The following is a 20,213-nucleotide window of genomic DNA, read 5'->3' on the forward strand; positions in this document are numbered from 1 at the left end:
GTAAGATTCATCACTCCAGACAAGAATAAAACAAAGGATATTTTTCTCTTCTTTTTGAAAACAAAATACAGATAGTTGTCGCTTACTGATCACTCATTCAGCAACTAGCCTGGATAGTGGAAAGGAGCCTGGATAGCTCAACAGACTAAGCACTGTAATTTAACACCAGCTGTCTGCAATTAAAGTAAGATCAAATCTTGCCAGGCTCAAGGTTAACTCAGCCTTCCATCCTTTCTAAGGTAGGTAAATTGAGGACCCAGTTTGTGGGGGCAATAAGCTGACTTTGTATAAAAATATACAAAAGTATGAAGGCTATTGCTTAACGCACTGTAAGCTGCCCTGAGTCTCCGGAGAAGGGCGGCATATAAATCAAATTTAAAAAAAAAAAAACTATTCAAAGTAGCAACCAGATTTATGACCAGAGTAAGCAGGCACACAATGGGGAATACATTAGGTGTGTCGAATGCACTTATGGCTTTTGATATATATTCCTCATTATATGCCACCTTATTCTGCTCAAATTTCTTCAATTATCATGTGACTGCAGGATGCTATAGAGGTAGCAAATGGTTATAACTTTGTCATAGTTATTTTTTCAGCACTGTCATAACTTCAAATGGCCATTGAATAAGAGGTCAGTAAGTAAGGACTATCTGCAGCTAATACTAACATGACTACTAATTTTAAACAAATAGCTTTTTTACCTCTTTCTCGTCCATTTTGCATTTTCCTGTCCAGACAAACCCGAAAGCTCCTTTTCCAATAAAAGTAAGAGTATCATATTTCTCTCCATAGCATCCCTCACAAGCTTTCAGTCTTTCTAATTCTTCAGCTTTTCGTGAATTGTCAAATAAGGGTGTGGTTTTGATTAACTGCAGAAGAAAGAATTGATGCACATTATAACAGTTCAGTGAACTAATTACAGCCAAAAGATAAAAACAAGGAAAAATGTAGGAAATCTATTAAAAACAGGTAAATATTTCATCTGTAGCTGTCCTCAAATTGTTGTTTTTTGAGCTATTTCTATATTTGAAATCACTAATTAATTCTGAAATAAATTCAATTATTACTCTAAATTGAAGAGGATGCTCCTGAAATTAGCCTAAAGCGGGGGCATCAATCTAATAAATAAATAATGTAGATACTATTTAAAACCATCCAAAGATTAACCAAACTTGCTCCAGTTTTAACCTATGTACTTGTAACCAGGTAATCCTGAAAATGTGGCCGTTTCAGTTATTGTTAAAATGGCAACAACCTGTATCTGTCAAAATTATCATCCAATTCTGTCTGTGTTTGTTAGAGATTTCTTGCAAATTCTGCAGAACTGCCAAGAAATGCCTAGAATATTGATGAATGTTCTGAAAGGGTGAGTTGAGATTATTCTTCTATTGAGTTAAGAATTCCAGGTACATAACTCTGCCTGTGTGTGTGTGTATTGGACAGGGGTACAGGGAGAGAGAATCAAAAATAGAGAAAAATCAATGCAAACATGGTATGTTACATAGATAATGGGAAGAGAGTTACCAGTAATTCTGAATCAGTAAGACACTTCTGAGGGTTACAACATTGGGAATCTGATGTGGTAAAGACATATATAACATTTCAGGAAGGTTAGACTGTCTGCATATACAGTTGTTTGCAGAGCAGTATCTTTGCAAACAAACAAAAATATTATACAAATGCTCTGAGTTTCCTATCTTTTGTGTTCCTATTTTTTTTCCAAAGGGAACTAAATCTAGCCCCCCCAAAAAATCTATGCACAAATGGAAATGTGTATGTCTGCTGCAAAAGGCAACTTTTCTGAAACCTTTCAAAGAAGAAATTTGCATTGTATAACAGTTTTAAGCAAAAACATCATCCCAGGACTGGTGGCAAGATCTCAAGAGACCATTGTTTTTTATAGTAATGATGGCACTGCTGCAGCCACTATAACATACTTCATTTATAGAATGACTGTCCTCATCTTGCTGAGATATTGAGCAACTAATAGCAGAAACTTTAGCCTTTTTTAAACAAATTAATCCTCCCAACAAAATCTTGGGACCTGACCCTAATTAGAGTATTTTAACAATTTAACAGATGTGAAAGTTAATTGGATTATCAGTGAAAGACTAGGCAATCAATGTCACATTAAGCAGGGCATATTCCCTGGTATCCACTGCCATCTGGTGGCCTGATTTTCATCTTTTCAGGCACTGGTTTTTTGGCCCAAACTATAGAAGTTTGGATAGTTTGGGTTTTTCACTATTGACAATACAAAAATGTTTTGTGAACACTTCTCGGTTTACAAGCTCGAACATGGCACATTATCCATTAAAACAATGAATAAAGAAAAAACTCTTTAAAAGAAAAATAAAAAATGTCAACAGAGGGGCAAAAGATTTTTATGAGCCATAAGAATTAGACAGTATACAGAGAGAAGCTAAATAATCTATTCTGGGGAATGCCAGGGAAAGTTTTTCAGCAAAAATCCTAGCATTAAAATGTAGCTACAAGGTCCCTGCCCTTTCTAGGATATATAAATAATTTCCTATTGGATGATTTAATTTAATCACACTTTATAGCCTTCCTCAACAGTTTTATTCCTACTTTCAGTTAAACAAAAATTCATTATAAAGAATGAGCATTCCCTTTTATTTTCTGCCTGACAAGATTCTTTTGCTTAGAAACAATAATTTTGTCATTAAATTCTCTAAATACAAGTCTAATCTCCCTGTCAAAATCAGCAGATATGGAGAATGGTGTTACCTTGCCATTCATGTCTCAAGAGGGAGCAAATATTATATGTGTCATATTTATCTTGCATCATTCATTGGCTGGAGCAGCTCCCCTATGAGGGTATACTATGGTAATTTGGTTTATTTAGCTTAGAAAAAGGAGGGAAAGGAGGATTTTAATGGTATGTATAAAATTGTGTACAACACTAGTGTTGTAGAGACTTTTTCTCATTCTTATAATATCAGAATATAAAGACATTAATTAAAATTAAATTCAGAGAAATTCAGGACCAGCAAAAGGAGATATTTAAACATTTGTTTATTGTGTAAAGTAGATGGGGTTGAGAGAGAATGACTGGCCTACTCATCCATTGAATATTCATAATTATATCTTCTTTTGAACTTAGGTTTTTCAAGTCAGTTCAAAAACCTTAAATTTTAGTTTTAAAAAAATCCTAAAACCACTGTGTGCAGTTAAACCGTGGAATTTGTTTTCAACAATTGTAATGCAAGCCAATTTGGATGGTTTTTAAAAAGTTATGAACAAGTTTATGGAAGATCAGAGTGTCAGTGGCTATTAAAGTTAATTATTTATTACTTACTAAATCATAGGCAGCGTGTTTTAAATACTGGTTGTTAGTAAGTGGCAGTGCAATTATCCTTTGGTCTAGTAAAGTCAGTTGATCACATTAATATCAGTAACACTCAAACAGCTACTGTTTGCTCACAGGAATTACTGTATCCCTGTAGATCAGTGTTTCTCAACTTCAACAAGTTTTAAGATGTGTGAATTTAAACTCCCAGAACTCCACAGTGAGCAGGGTTGGCTGGGCTAATGCTAAGAAATACTGCAATAGCTAATGTCTATGGTTATACAGAAATCAACATACTTACTTCTGCCAAATTAACAGCTGAGATTTCATCTAATGTTTGGCAGGAACTGGCCAAGCTAGAAAGAAGTAATTGTGTCTTTGCTGCTGCTTGTTTCTGGCTTTGGAAAAGGTCTCTCATAACCCAAATACAAAAAAGAGCAGCAGGATCATGCAGCTCCACACGTTTCACTTCAAAGAGTATGCCTGCAAAATAATTAACCAAGGTAAAAACTCATAAAACACATAAAGTGAGATAGAGAAAAGAAGAACAACACTTATCCAAGAGCAAGATTCTAAAGTCCCTACATATATTGCGGATTTTAATATTTCAGCTAAACTTTTCAGAAATACAGTATATAAACATGACCAACATGGGATAATGTAAGAACAAATTGAACAGTGAAATAAAAGTGTTACTACTAGTCTTTTTTCACTAGAGGAAAATTGAATATTTCCTGTGGAATTTTTAATAGAAACCAATATACTTACTGTTAAAGAAATTCATACTTAACAATAAAACTCCCTTTTTATGACCCCATGATCCCTTAATTCAGGGTAGAGTCAGGGCAACTGGATGGAGCTGAGAGTTTACTGATCAGATGCTCTTCCTGACACTTACATGGACTTTGAAGTAGATATTTTTTCTTTGCGCCGTAGGAAAGAAACATCTGCTGCTACTTAGGATTGAACTCTCAGTCTTCTGAGTAGGAAGCAAATGTCTTCACCACTAGGTCACTACGCAGTTTAAATCCATACAATATAATTCTAAAAGAATTCGTGACAAAACAGCATGGCTTTGGTCAGCCTTTCTGAATATTGCATGTTCTAGAGTTGCTGGGACAATAACTGCCAAAATTCTCAGTCAATGCATATTGGAAATTGGAAAAGCTTTTCCTACCAGATTCGACTTACAAAACACCTTGAGATGTGTTCAATGCTGTGAATCAAGATCTTTAATATCTAACCAGCCCAAAACTTTATAAGTATAAATTTGTTTAACAAAAAAATAAGGCAAGGTTGGAAGAGTTGGCAAATAGCCAAATTCTTCCAAAAGCTTTCTCCAACATCCCCCCCAGAAATTTAGATTGTTCCTCTAGGAACTTGTGTTTTCAAAAAGCTATAACGTCCTGGCATACATTAGCACTTGGTATGTTATTTTATTCCAACCAACAAAAGAAAATCTATAGCCAAATTGTTGTTAACTGTGATTAGGAATTTTAGATTATATCTTTCTATGTATTGTTCTTAATCCAGTTGCAGTATCTGGTTAGGTATGGCACTCAAGAATATGCCATGATTGGTCTATAAGGAGCAAGGAGCCTTGGTGGCGCAGCAGACTAAAGTGCTGTTAAGTAGCACCAGCTGCCTGCAATTATTGCAAGTTCAAATCTCACCAGGCTCAAGGTTGACTCAGCCTTCCATCCTTTCGAGGTAGGTAAAATGAGGACCTGGATTGTGGGGGCAATAAGCTGACTTTGTATAAAAAAGAACACTGCTTAGAGGGGGCCGAAAGCCCTACTAAGCAGGTATATACAAAAGTATGAAGGCTATTGCTTAACGTATTGTAAGCCGCCTTGAGTCTCCGGAGAAGGGCGGCATATAAATTGAACCAATAAATAAATAACAATAAATAAGGAATACTATCAACCAAGAGAAATTAGCAAAATCAGATTAACGTTTAGTTTGGTTAGATAGTGTTCATAAATTTACTTTGGTATTCAATATTCATCCCTTTCATAATAAACTCCCATTCCCTGTAGCTTTCTAAACAATGTTTATTAAAGATCAGAGGGAGAGCAGTAACAATTGCTTCCAACTTACTGAGTCGCGAACCATCTCGATGGTAGCAGTTACCAGTATAGCTGCCTTCTAGTATTTCAGTGTTCGAAACAGTTGTTGGAGATAGCACATTTTCTAGCTTTATAGGCGTTGATGTTACCTGTGCCATATGCTGCTGGTTTAATGTCAGGAAGTCTTCTTGAGACTCAACATTACTTTTTAGTGAATTAATTTCTAGATCATCCCTTATAGCTGGTACAGCATTTTCAAGTTCTGAAGTACAAAGTATAGAGAAATCACTGTCAAAGTACTCAGAAGGCTTATTAACAAACAAGTTCTTTTGACTGGCCGATGGAGATATACCACTCAATCGAAACTCCAATGAATCACTTGTAATATTATTTGTCTGATCCAGGGACTGGACAAGATCTTTCGCATCTAAGAAGGAAAGTTTTATTGGTCCAAAGGCAGCACATGAATCAGATCTCACCTCTTCATTAATCCCCAGGTTCATCAGTTCACAGCAAACAGAATGGTTACTACCCACATTCTCACTTCCCATAATTATAGAGGCATCATAAAGTTTTGATGATCCTCCATGTATAGGAAGACTATTGCTCTTTTTTGCAGGCAGAAAAACTGTAGAATCAATAGTTGAATTTTCTAAGGAATTATTCTCAAATGTTAAGCTGTTGGTTCTATTCATTAGAGTTCTGGGTGGAACTTCATGGCTTTGCCTTGGGTTAGATGCTATATCGTCATTTGGCTCAACCATTGTTGGAGTTCCAAATGATCCATGTACAGCTTCACAAGGCACATTTGTCTCAAGTTGTAATTCAGCTTTTAATAAATTATTATCAAATGTCTCACTACCCAGGAGAGAATGTTTCCTTTCTCTTCTTATTGTGGAAGGCTGGTACTTCATATCTTGTGGTGAAGTAGAATCGTGTATATTCAAATTGTCATTTTCTTCCTGAATTAGGTCATAAGTACTTCTGGAAAGGCAATTATTTAGTTTACTTCTATCATCTAATACATTTGATTCTGAATGATTCAGTTTTAAAGAATGTAGTTCATTCATCTGATGAATAGCAGATTTTCCAGTCTCTTTTTCAGTACCATCTTCATAATATAGATTCTCAGAAGATATCGCTTCATAAGTAGCTAGCACAGTATTGCTAGGTATGTGGTTTCCGCTGCAAAAAAGAAGATTTATTTTGTTATGTTGAAGAACCCAGTATCTTTCTCACCGTGTTCTCCACTCACCCATAATTTATTTGTATTCCTTCTTTAGAATACAAGAACTTGTATTAATAAAACTATTCACATAGCAGACTGAAGAAGCTACTTGGATAAGCAGTGAAATGTTTCAAACCAAAAAAGAAAAGAAGTCCAGTTGCCATGACTCAACTTCCAAACAACTCTTCCTGGATGACTGAGAATCTTCACTGATATATTCACATAGCACAATTAAATAAAATAACGACACTGAAAACAATGCCATGATTGCTGAGAACCATCCTGACTTTGTTAAAAAGAGATCATGTTAAACAGATTTTGTCTCCTTTGATAAAAATAACTACTCTAGTGACAAGAAGAATGCTATAGATGTAATCTACTTTGATTTCTGCAAAGGTTTTGAAATGATTCTGCAAACTATTAAAGTATAATTTGTATGGCACTATAGTAAGTTTAGCTAACTGTACTCAGAAAGACAGCATTAATAGCTCAACACTGTATTCAAAAGTAGGAACCAATGGCTGTTCAGGGAAATCTGTTTTAAGACCAGTATTACTCAACATTTTTATTAATGATCTAGAAAATAGGATTGAGTTTATTATCAAATTTGGAGATGACACAAATTGGGAGATCTGACCAACATAGAATTAACAAAAATCACATCTCAGGTAAAGTGGTGCATTCAATATGCCAGCAAATTTAGAAAACTCAACAATGACCATCACATCATTGGGGGGTGGGAGTTTATATTCCAATCCCAAAGAAGGGCAATGCCAAAGAATATTCAAACTACCGTACAATTGTGCTCATTTCACACACTAGTAGGTCATGTTTAAGATTGTGCAAGCTAGACTTCAGCAGTATGTAGACTGAGAACTACCAGAAATACAAGCTGGTTTTTGAAGAGGCAGAGAAACTAGAGATCAAAATACCAACATTCGCTGGATTATGGAGAAAGCAAGGGAGTTCCAGAAAAACATCTGCTTCTGCTTCATTGACTACACTAAAGCCTTTGATTGCATGGATCTTAAAGAGATGGGAGTACCAGACTACCCTATCTGTCTCCTGAGAAACTCTATACAGGTCAAGAACAATTAAAACAAGACATGGAATAAAGGATTGGTTCAAAATAGGGAAAGGAGTATGATAAGGCTGTATATTGTCACACTCCTTATTTAAATTATATGCAGAATACATCATGCAAAATGCTGTGCTAGATGAATCACAATCCGGAATTAAGATTATGGGAGGAATATCAACAACCTCAGACATGCACACAATACTACTCTAATGGCAGAAAATGAAGAGAAACCAAAGAGCTTCATAGTAACTGCAGCCATGAAATTAAAAGATGCTTGCTCCTCAGGAGGAAAGCTATGGCAAACTTAGACAGCATATTAAAAGCAGAGACATCACCTTGCTGACAAGGGTCCTATGATCAAAGCTATGGTTTTCCCATAGCTTTCCCAGTAGTAATGTATATGCTGTGAGAGGTGGACCATAAGGAAGGCTGAGTGCTGAAGAACTGATGCTTTCAAATTGTGGTATTGGAGAAGACTCTTGAGACTCCCTGGGTCTGCAAGAAAATCAAATCAGTCAATCCTAAAGGAAATCAACCCTGACTGTTCTTTGAAGGATAGATACTGAAGCTGAAGCTCAAATATTTTGGTCACCAAATGAGAAGAATAGCAATAGCAATAGCACTTAGACTTATATACCGCTTCACAGTGCTTTACAGCCCTAAGTAGCTTACACCGTCAGCATGTTGTCCTTAACAATCTGGGTCCTCAATTTACCGATCTTGGAAGAATTGAAGGCTGAGTCAACCTTGAGCCGGTCAGGATTGAACTGCCAAACTGCTGGCATCCGGCACTCAGCAGAAGTAGCCTGCAGTATTGCATTCTAACCACTGCACACTCATTTGAAAAGACCCGGATGTTGGGAAAGATTGAAGGCAAAAGGAGAAGGGGATGGCAGAAGATGAGATGGTTAGATAGTGTCAATGACACAATGAACATTAATTTGGGCAAAGAGACAGTGGAAGATAAAGGGGCCTGCTGTGCTGTGGTCCATGGGGTCACGAAGAGTCAAGCACAACTTAGCCATTGAACAACAACTATTGCTACTAGAGTTTTCCTGTAATATTGAACTCATTATATATATTATTTAAAGAGACTAAAACTCTCACTCTTCCATCCCATGATATAACTTTTCCAACAGTGGCAACAGTAAAACAGACTTGTGCATTTGAAACCTACCAAATTAGGGATGAAGGTACCACTGCAGGAGACAGTAGAGCACAGGATACATTTCCCAAACTTTCCAGCTGGATTTCCCTTTTAGGTGGGAGCTCAGCTCCATTCCTCCCTAATTCCTGTTGTTCCTTCAGATCTGGCAAATCCATGTCTTCAATGAAGAATGAGCTGATGACTGCATCAAAAGAAAACAGTATGGGCAACAATCCTTTCAGCAAGATATGCCCCAAGAGGCTCTAATGCCACTTTACACATAAAGTGGCTACATGGCTCTTGACAGCATTTTTATACCATACAGAAGATATCATTTTTTGAACAATCAAACATGTATAATTATAACTTTGCAAAATTGGCAGATATAACATCTACATCTCTACCATTGATTCATCCCTAAAATACGTATATTATAACTAGCTAGTTATAGATGTGTACTTTTAATTGAATATATATAGTAGTAAATATATAATTGAATAGTAAATTCAAGAAAAAAATAAATGAATAATGCATTAATTAATGGGGGCAAGGAACACTATTGTTTTCACTGACTCAATAAGAATGAAACGTGCTAAAAATAAATTAAAGGATGGGAAATGCAAATTACTGCCTAAAATTGAGCCTAAAATTTTTGTTGCTAAGCAAGTCAGATAAGTGAATTTTGACACATTTTACAATGTTTCTTGCCACAGTTGTTAAGTGAATTCCTGCAGTTGTTAAGTTAGTAACATGATTGTTAACTTCCCCATTGTCTTTGCATGTCAGAAGGTTGCAAAATGACCCCAGGACACTGCAACAGTCATAAAAACATACCAGTTAATGCTGAATCCTGTATTTTTATTCAGAATTGTCATTTAATGCAGCTAAGAGCCCACTGACAACCACCTTCCACTATATACTCTAAAGATATACTCTGATTCTAATAGTGATGACAGTTCCTAATATCAAGGGTGCAATTACAAAAAAACTTATTATAAATGTATTTGCCTCAGAGAAATAAAATAAAAACTAGAGTCTAGACATTGCTATGTTCTGAATACAGTATGTAACATCCCACCACTATAAAATCAGATGCTGAACACAATCTATTAAAAACAAAACATTATTTTGGGTGAATAATATTATCTGTGGATAAAACTTACCTTTCCCAATAGCATATCCATCTTTCTGCATTCCTTCAGAGGAATTCGTGTTTTCTGCATTCAGATAGCTTTCTCTAGATTGTGGAAGTTGCAAAGAAGAATCAGTCTTATCCATGTTCTTGTAAAATCCAGGAATTAAGAAAGTGATATTCTATAATAGAAAATGAGAAATTGTAAAATTCATCCCTTTCCTCTTATTCTGTGACAATTAATAGAAACCAATTCTTTATTTTTTTTTTAAAAAAAGACAAACATAGGGACTACTGTTGTAAAATGCAACTTGCTGCTGGAAATTTATAAGTAAAGTTTTCCCATCCTTTAACTGAAATGAAAAAAAAATGGTAATTTAATTAATAATATCCTGGTATCAAGAACAGTCTTTCCCAATCTTTCCCAATCTTCAACACCCAGATCTTGTCTACCTCTGATTCATCATCTCTGGCCATGATTGTAATCCAAAAGTTGGGTGGTCAAGAATGCACTGCTGTAGATCAGTGGTCCCCAACTTTTTGGGCACTTGGTTTTGCTCACTCGCCCACTGCTCAACCGGTTTTGTGGAAGATAATTTTTCCATGGACTGGGAGAGCATGGTTTCAGTTTCACTCGCTCGCCCACCACTCATCTCCAGTTCCTAATATGCCATGAATCAGTACCAGTCGGTGGCCTGGGGGTTGAGACCTCTGCTCTGCTTTTAAAGGGCTGTCAAAATCCCCAACATTTTGCAGCACTAATCAGTTTTCCTAATTTGATAGCCCTCAAATGATTGGACTCTAATTTGTAGAAATTCCAAACAGCATGGGATTAGACAATGGATAATATGAAAGAGTAGAAATCTGGTAATTGAAACTAAATACATTTTTGAGAGAGGACATCGCTCTAGGAAAGATTGCACTTATACAAAAATGTTTTCTGTAGAGAATTACAAGATTTTTACCTTGCCTAATAGTTCTTTCTTCTCATAACCAAATAGCATTAGGGAAAACGTATTGTTAATTCCATAAATTGTACCATCTGCCTGAACGGTTACCAATCCGCTGATAGTGGTGAACACCCAGATGGTAGCACAGAAGCAACAATCTATTGGTAAAGAAGTGCTGTTTTCCAAAGCTTCAACATCCATATCTGGTGGAGGGTCACCTGATACTGAAATAACTTCGTCAACAAGGGGATTTACTTTGAGTTTCAAGCTGAGAGGGAATGTTGTTCCTTCCCTTGCTCGGCCAACAGATCTCTGAATTTTGATATTCTGAAAGAAGAAAGCTGTAATCACACAATAATGCAAATCTAAGCTTTTCTAAAATCTAAAATTTTCATTGACTAGAAAATGAAGAGTAAAGGTTTCAAATTACTATCATATAGTTGGAGTTAACCCCAAACATTATTTTATGTAAAAATCATTCATTCATTCATGGCAATAATTGTCTGTAATAAACTTAATGGTACCTTTGGAATGTTTTTCCCAGGTGCAGGAAGTTGGATAGAAGGTATCAAATCTTTTATGTAGTGACCAATCACATCTTCTGATGATGAATATCCATGAAGGTGAGCAAAAAGGGGGTCACAAGAAGTAATCTCTCCCTTAATATGAGAGTTCAACATAATTTATATTACAAATGCTCAGTATTCAGTTCTAAAGCATTGGTTTTATAGCAGTATTAAAGTGACCAAACACAATATTGTTGGTTGTTGATTTAAGGAATAGAGCCTAGAAAAAACTACTTTAGGACAGATGAACCTCCACACTGATTCTATACCCTGCTAATTTCTAATTTTTATACTAATTTTACTTAAAATATTTATATGCCTTTCTATAAAAGGGCAACAATAACATTTAAAGAAAAAAAAGTCTCATTTATTTCCTTGAATCATAGACTATTTATTACAACTGCTTCACATCAACAAACATCAATAGCTGTACAGCTATCTAATCATTTATTTAAAGAATTTCAGTTCCACTGTATTATTTTAGGATCAGTGGTTCTTGTATACAATTACAAAAGAACACAAACAAGCACATTCCTATTTCTTTTCTTTGATAAAGTTGGCTAACGTAAGGTTTGACGTCCATGTTAAGAAGCAAGCATGTTTCTGTAATTTCCATTCCATTATTTTGCTGGTTTACTCACATTACTTTTGAAGGAAACGGAAGCAGAGAGTCTTTCCACAGGTTCCAAAACAACAACACAGTACTGATTGCAATGGCCTTTAATTTTTCTTGTCCATATAGTGACAGGGATCTTTTCATTATTTTGGGAAATGACATCTACCTAGTGATAAAATACATGTTAGCTTTCTAAATTGCAGGTTTAGACAGACAGCCTTTAACCACTGTCTTTTAGAATGTGTTTCGCTATTTCATCCATATTTAATGTTAATGAATATATGCATGATATCTGTAGATATGAATTTTCACTAATTATATGCAAACTACTTTAGCAAGTTTTATCAGAAGTTTTATTTCCAGATAACTGCACCATAATTAATTTTGTATATAAAATTTTGCCATGATTATTCAAGATTTCAAATACTTGAGTTATGATATTTATATTCTGTAGATTTAAGACACATCCTGCAAGGAATTTTATCAAAATTTTACATATTTAAATAGCAGTTTTTGAATATTTTAAATTAATGGTTCTGAACCTTTTCTTCACCACAGGCCCCCTTTAAATACCTTTTATGACAATGGACCATGGCCACAGACCCCCAAGACTTAACTCAAGATTTGTATCATAAAATTTCTTCAAGACTTGACAGACTCCCTGTGACATTGCGGTCCCTCAGGGGTCCGCAGAACTGTTTTAAGTTAAAAACACATAGATTCTCAATAATCCTCACTACAAATAGACAACATTAGTCAGTAATGTTATCCCACTTCAAATTTATCACAGAAGCAAGTATAATGTAAATTAAATCAGGTACTAGCAGTAACAATATGGGACCTTCAGATTAGATCTTTCTTTAAAGGTCAAAAATAAATGTATAAAATCCAGGGAGGTTTATTTCTGAGTAAATTTGTGCAGTATGAACAGGACTGAATATTTTACACATATTAGTTGGCATAAAATAAAGCAAAGATTTCCAGATTAACCAATTTCTATTATATCTCTTATTGCATATAACACACAAGTCAGAGAGAGTAATTCCCCTTACTGTGGAAAGGTTATGCAACAAGCAGGGTGGATAAAAACTGATAATTTTTTTAAAAAAAAAATTAAAATGTTTTTTTTATTTAAATCAGATTTTTCTTTATTTTTAATCAAATTATTTTAATAAAATGCTTTTGGAGTAAAAATCTATCTAAAGATAGTTTTCTATTTAGGATACATTAATAATTTAGTTTATACAGCATGAAATGGAGCTTAGTTATGTAGTATGAGGCTGTATATTCTGCAATATTGGGACTGTCGGTGAGTAAACAGCAGGTCAGAGGAGGAGCCACTGCAGGACAGAGATGACAGTTGCTCTTTAAAAATTATGACTGAAATTGAGTTGATTTAAATCAAGCCTTTTTACTAGTGATTTAAATCATGATTTAAATTGACTTGATTTAAAACAAATTCACCCTGGCAACAAATATGTTATTCGGATGCCACAAGAATTTTTATTGGTTTTTGTAGAACACAGTTCATAGCCTACATTTCTGACTAATATATCAAAGCAAATGTAGCTCTGTGTGTATGTGAAATTCTCAATAAAATAGCCAGCTTTTCAACTAGCATGGTAGCACTATCTTTAAAAGCAATTTAAAGATAGTGCTACCATGCTATAGAATAACTAGGGAATTTAATGTTCAGTGAAATGCAGTAAAACAGAACAAATCAATTCTGTCTGATTGTCATCAGTAGAAAAGGATTAAAAAGGTTTGACTTCTTATGAACTACTCATGCTTCTTTATCATAAAGGACATTATTTAAAAACAAATTATTTAATATAGCTAATTCTGAGGCTATGTTTTATTTGTTAACAGCTAGATGAGTACTAATCACAAACAGATATATGTCCTCTTGAATTAGACTACTTGTGCTCTGGTAATAATAAAAAATCAGTATCACATTGCATGTACATACATGATCTCCTATGTATATTTAAGTACATTCAGACTTTTCTAGCACTACACAGAAATATTAAACAAAAGCACACTATCTTTACTACATGTAAAGCGAACACATTGTTTTACCTCTATTATAGCTTTAGAAATTTAAATGCCAAATTTATAAATACTTCATCAATAAATCTGAACAAAGTTAAGTCTATATTGAAACAAATAGGGTTCCCATGGATTCCTAAAGCTTCTGTGATAGAAAAATACAAATCTGAAATGCTGATAAGCGTATTTCAGGTGTAAGATATTTAATCGAAGAAATCACACACCACTGTTCCTGGAATTACTGGTCCATGTTCCTCAATATCAGTATATCCTTCCTTCAGAGCTTCCACAATATCCCAGTTGGATTTTGAAATCATTTCAGTTAATTTCCGCCCAATCATTTCTTGGGTACTATATCCAAGAATCTTGCAGGCTTTATCATTTGCAACTAGAATCTAAAAAAGAACAAGAAAAATTATCTTCTGGTGGACTTTGAAGCTAAGCATAGTTGGGTTTTCTTCATATTAGGGTGGGAGACCTCCAAGGAATAGATACAGTACATTAGTTTGATAAGGCAAAAATATTCCAGAAGCAAATAGTAGCAAATTATTTCCATATTTTGTGACGAAAATTAAATAGAAGCATCTATTCAATCAAATTTGAATTGAAGGTTTCTTGACTTGATTCTATAGCAAATGATGGGCACAAATAAAAAGCTAGTTTCCTGGGATTGAATTCCAATGTGTTCTAATAATACACAAGTATTCTAATATATATTTATTCAAAAGTAATACTAATTAATGTGATATTAAATAAATCATTAACATGTGTAATAGTTTTTTTAAAAAAAGATTAAAACCATGTTTTAATTTAGCCTGTTATGTGAGCCTTATTTTAGTTTATTATTTGTTTAGGTCATGGTCCAGTGTTTCAGGGGAATTGGCCTGAATTAATCACTGTTAACTGTAACATGAACATAACCTTAATAGTTTGTAGGTAGAGCACAAGATATACCATGAGATGAACTTCAGTAATTATTGATTTATCATTTACATCTGTGTTCACATATTACTCTAAATCTGGCTTGTTTATTGAACTAATCATAATTGGCTGTATTTGTTACATACACTAAGCCCAAGTCAATTGTGTAGCATAATACATGAATCAAGTCACAGAGGTTTTAGCCTAGTCTATTTTACTCTATTAGTTAAAAATCAGTACTCATTAATATATCATTGCAGTTTTGTTTACAAACATGTCTTCATTAGGTACTACAAGCTTAAATAATCAGCAAATGCTAACAAATGAGTAATCAGACTACTGCAATTTTATGGGTGTTAAATCCAGGCAGTAGCATCTTGGTAAAAATACTTAATTGGCTCTTAACAATAAAGTGGCATGCCAAGTAGTTATTAACAAAGTAAAGCTAGCCCCAAACAAAGCTAGTTATAGCTCTGACACAAATTACTCCAAAATACCTATTATTAAAGGAATAAAAATTGACATGGAGCCTTATTCCATTTTCAAAACAGATTTGTAACAGATCCTCTGTTCCAAAAGTAAAAGTTAATATATAAAATCTTCTCTAGCTGTGCTTTTTCAAATATAACTTTTTAATGATTACACTTAATATTGTGTAATATTAATATATTAATATTGATGGGAGGAAATCCTTAATATACCTGGTATATCAGAAATCTGTAAGATTTACAAAATGCCCTTTTGGAAAGTATGAAGTAAGATCTAAGGCTTTCTGCCCCTAATTATACATTCTACAGTATCATTAAATCAGTATTGTACAACGCAGAGTGGATTTGATTTAAATCAAGTCAATTTAAATCGTGATTTAAATCACAATTTAAATCATTAGTATAAACGCTTGATTTAAATCAACTCGATTTAAATCATAATTTTTAAAGAGCAACTATCATCTCTGTCCCACAACGGCTCCTCCTCTGATCTGCTTTGACTCACTGACAGTCCCATTCATTTTAATGGGATGGCTGGTGATGCAGCAATGACACAGCAAGGTGAGGGATGTGGCGGGCAGCAGGTGAGTGGATACCCGCTAACAGGCACTGCCATGATGGATCTGAAATGACAGATGCTCTTTAAATGTAAGGACTCATTCTTGCTGGTAGTTAGAATGTTTAATATTATTATTTGCAAACAAAATAAGATTTCCTATTTAGCTTTCAAAGCTTGGATTCATTGAATGAGTTTACCAAAAATGTAAATATTACAGAATATACCACCTCATACTACATAACTAAGATCCATTTAATGCTGAATAAACTAAATTATTAATGTATCTTAAATAGAAAACTATCTTTAGATATATTTTTACTCCAAAAGCATTTTATTAAAATAAATTTGATAAAAATAAAAAAATCTGATTTAAATTTTAAAAAATCTGATTTTTTTAAAAAAATTAAAAATCGAATTTTATCCACGCTGGTACAAGACCATAAAAGATATGTTTTTGTTTTAATCTTTTTCCGTTTCCAATTATTCAAATATTTGATTTTGATACAGTACATTCTGTAAATACAAGAAATTTTCATATCTATTGAACCTCTATATATACACCTGTGCCATGCTATGGGAATGCCAATGTTATGAAAATCCATTTAGTACCTCAGTTGTTCTAATGTCCACAGTGAAGATGGCCTTGTTTGGGTTACGGATACTACTTGACAGTGCCTGAATGGATTCTCCCCAGGTCAGTGCATTTAAGAGAGAACAAGAAGAGGTGCTACATATGGAACAACAAAGGGAAGCAGTTTCCAAATGATCCCATGAGCTATGCAGTTTGCCAGTACAGATATTCCGGGCAGCTAATGAAGATAGGCAGTAGGAATTCCATCCATTTTCTAAGAACAAAAAGAAAAAGAAGCATAGATGCACAAATACTAGAATTAAAGACAACCAGACAATTTTGCAAGGTACCAACAACTTATTAAAGACAAAATTACAGAAAAGCATTGCTCAGACATACTAGGTAAAAATAGTATAAGCAAGAAATGTTTGCCTCAGTTACCACCTTAAACAAGCAAAAATAACAAGACTGCCAAAAAACACTATCAGCACATATATGATTTTAAAATAGCTATTTGTTTATTTATATTTCCTATTTCTAAACTGCCTATCTCCTTCAAATCTATTTACACCCAATTTCTTATATTTTCTATAGTTTCCATTCCTTTGAAGTGCTTTAGACATCAAATGCTTAATTGAGCTGTAGTACTATTCATGGAGGTTTAGAAGGAATCCAAAAGAGTTTTCTGTTTATAAGCCTTCAGTCTTTTCCCATCCATTGTTATTTTCTTTCTCCAGAAAATCTGCTAAGAAAGAATATCTTCTTGTTGAGTAGTTACTGTTCTCTTTAATTAACAATTGCTTTATATTCCTTGCTAGGTAAGCTAATCACCTGACAAAGATGTTTTTTTCTTACACAGCCTTGAAAGCCAACTCTTCCTTTTCTTATTTGTCCAGGGAAAAGATTTGCTCAGTTCTTCACAGATCCCAGGATCAGTCACAGAGACAGAGGCGCCTGAAATGATTTCTTTAGAAGTGACAAACTCCTTATCTGTCATGCTTGTAGGTGAACTACAGGAAGTTCTTCACAGAAACTGCAGGCTCTAAAACAAAATAGCATGTTATATCTAGGACTGGATATATTCTTTCAAATCAGGTTCTGAGATATTTATAAATATTTATTTTATATTTATAAAAAGATTGGTAGTAGAGTTGAATTGCCAATAGCAATAGTGGTGCTTCTGACACCACTTTGCAGGAAAAGAAAATGAGAAAAATAGTAAACCCAGCAGAATACAAATCCACAGGAAGAGAAGAATTAAGATATGCATAAATATGCATACTCATTGGGAGCTTTATAATATCAGAGGACAAAGAAAGCATGTGTTCCGGTTAATTCAAATTTAGCACAAAATTCATTAGTAAATTTGTATTCATTTTCTAAGCATCCCAGCCAGGAATGCCTAAGGGGCAATGACTTCAAAGATAGTTATAATCTGGAAGAGAGGGAGAATGGCACAGAGGAAATGGATTTGGCATCTCAACTAGTTTCTACTAACCTGATAGCGGTGAAGACCCGGAGGAGCAATTGGACACCTTCCGTCAGGAAAACACTAACACAAATGGAACTGCTTTCAAGTCCAACAGGTGGTTTGTCACACCACGAGGCTCCACGACAAGCGCAGGAGATGGCAGGGTGCCTCTTGTTCAATGGCTGCGGTGGCTGTTTAAACTAGGAAGGATTAGCTCGCTACACATATGCTCAGAGGATCCCTTTCATTTTATCACACGAGATTTTCTTTGATGCTAAAAACAACCCATAGAGGAGTTCACCCCCCCTCCCCCCGGAGTCATCAGAACGTCTCTACTCCTACGGAATAACTTACCCAACTGTCTGCCCGAGGGGAGAAGTGTTCAGTCCGAGCCAGGTAGGCGGGGAATGACTACGTAGTTATATCAGGAGCCAAGCAACGAGACGGAACTAGAAGCCGACAGTTCGATAACCCAACCACTTCTGAGGGGTGGAGCTTCCCCGACGTTCAAAGACAAAAAGATCCCGCGCAAACTGTTGCTAGGGACGCGCAGAGCAGGTTTTGTTCGGTAGAGCACGGAGGAAACTCGTCCATTCAGATCTTTCCCAGAAAGGAGGGCGGTGTTTCTAACTATCCGTAGAGGCTTTATTTTTAATCTATTACGTCGTAAATAACAGTCGTGGCATTTTATAGTCTAAAAATATAGCTTAAACTATTGTGGATCCTTATCCACTTTCTCTAATAAAAATAAGATTTTTTCCCCCTAAGAACCTTTCTGTACTTTTCAAAACATTGTAACATGGATTTTCTAGCCTTTCTAATAAATATTCCAGATATAATTAATAATTTTTCACTAGGATTTTTCTTCCAATAATAAATACTTTAAAAGAGCAAAATCATCCATTAAAAAAAAAGGAGGGGGAGCTCCAAGTCAAACTCATCTCTTGGTGATTTTATGAGCATGATACAACTTTCTTGGTAATAATAGGCAGGTAGTTTGCCATTACCTTTCTCCAGGATGTGTTTTTTCCCCCCCAATTTAGTTAACATCCCTATGCCTGATTATCTTTCACTTAAATACACACTAGGCTAGCATTGCTTGGTTCTGAACTCAGACAAATTAGTAAAATACTATGTATTTTGTATGTGTGTGTGTGTGTATATATATATATATATAAAAATATAGATATTTACTTCTGTCATGTTCTCATTTCTCATCATGCTCTAAGTAATAATAAGCTTTCAAAAAATGCTGGCGTATAAAATTCTGGGGGACCACTTCCAGAAAATGATAATTGGACCGAATATTTCATTTACTATGAGGCAGCTGTATGTTTCTGTTAATCCAGTACTGAATCATACTAGAACTGTTGCAAAGATTGATTAGTATTGCTTTTTTGAATCCATTCTTAATTATTTAACTCTTCAGGTGAATTAACTTTTGAATGTAATATGACATGGCTATTTTTAATTTCTATTTTCTTTCCTTTTTTGCATAGAAAATAATATATTCTAAAGTATTGAAAAGCAAACAAATTTAAATATATACAAAGATTAGATACAGCATTGTCACATACTTCCAATGTTTATTTTTAAGTATTCAAACATACTGTAGTGTTCATAAATGGATTGTTTGATTAAATCTCAGAAGCAGCACATTTTAGATTTGCAACAATGTTTATATCACCTATTCAAGTAGGTTTTTTATAGAATACAGGGGTAGTTTTCCATTGCTTTCTCCTGTGCAATATGAAACAATGCCTTTGCTGTTCTCACTCAAGTATTGCTTCAAGCATTTTCCTGTATTCTTGTTGCCCAATACGAGAGCCTTTTGCTGAGCAGCTGGGATGGTTTTCATCTCTGCTGGGAATATATATTTGTAGTAAACACTTCCATGGTTCTTCATCATGCCTCCTGCTTGCTACAATGAGCAGCACAACAAGGCTGAAGGACAGATCATCATGGAGAAAATCTCTCTCTGTTGTTGTGATGAGTCCCACCAACTTGATGACACATAATCCCCATTAGTCAATAAGGGTTCAAAACAAACTC

The 20,213-nt window shown here is 34.6% G+C and overlaps 1 protein-coding gene across 12 annotated transcripts in view; it reads right to left on the reverse strand.

The window, feature by feature from the left end:
- The window catches only part of PASK (PAS domain containing serine/threonine kinase), a 28,727-nt gene extending 9,938 nt beyond the window's left edge, over nt 1–18,789 (reverse strand). For 4 of the 12 annotated variants that reach the window (XR_015728453.1, XR_015728454.1, XM_087872114.1 and 1 more), the window contains exons 1-13: nt 18,189–18,550; nt 17,522–17,732; nt 16,729–16,964; nt 14,376–14,546; nt 12,128–12,268; nt 11,445–11,579; nt 10,936–11,247; nt 10,002–10,152; nt 8,869–9,040; nt 6,245–6,567; nt 5,414–5,644; nt 3,615–3,796; nt 705–872 (exon numbers count right to left, since the gene is read on the reverse strand). Coding sequence is in view for 8 of the 12 variants with exons in the window: in XM_087872114.1 (XP_087728240.1) it covers nt 705–872; nt 3,615–3,796; nt 5,414–5,644; nt 6,245–6,567; nt 8,869–9,040; nt 10,002–10,152; nt 10,936–11,247; nt 11,445–11,579; nt 12,128–12,268; nt 14,376–14,546; nt 16,729–16,964; nt 17,522–17,687 (2,388 nt within the window). In the remaining 4 variants the exon portion in view is untranslated. Of the gene's footprint in view, nt 1–704; nt 873–3,614; nt 3,797–5,413; nt 6,568–8,868; nt 9,041–10,001; nt 10,153–10,935; nt 11,248–11,444; nt 11,580–12,127; nt 12,269–14,375; nt 14,547–16,728; nt 16,965–17,521; nt 17,733–18,188 lie in introns of all 12 variants that reach the window. The other 8 variants (XR_015728452.1, XM_087872112.1, XM_034439517.3 and 5 more) reach the window with 5 other exon arrangements.
- Nucleotides 18,790–20,213: the final 1,424 nt, after the last annotated feature.

This window comes from Pantherophis guttatus, chromosome 6, assembly GCF_059756535.1.
Source record: "Pantherophis guttatus breed Tessera chromosome 6, ASM5975653v1, whole genome shotgun sequence".
In the NCBI taxonomy this organism is placed as follows: domain Eukaryota; kingdom Metazoa; phylum Chordata; class Lepidosauria; order Squamata; family Colubridae; genus Pantherophis; species Pantherophis guttatus.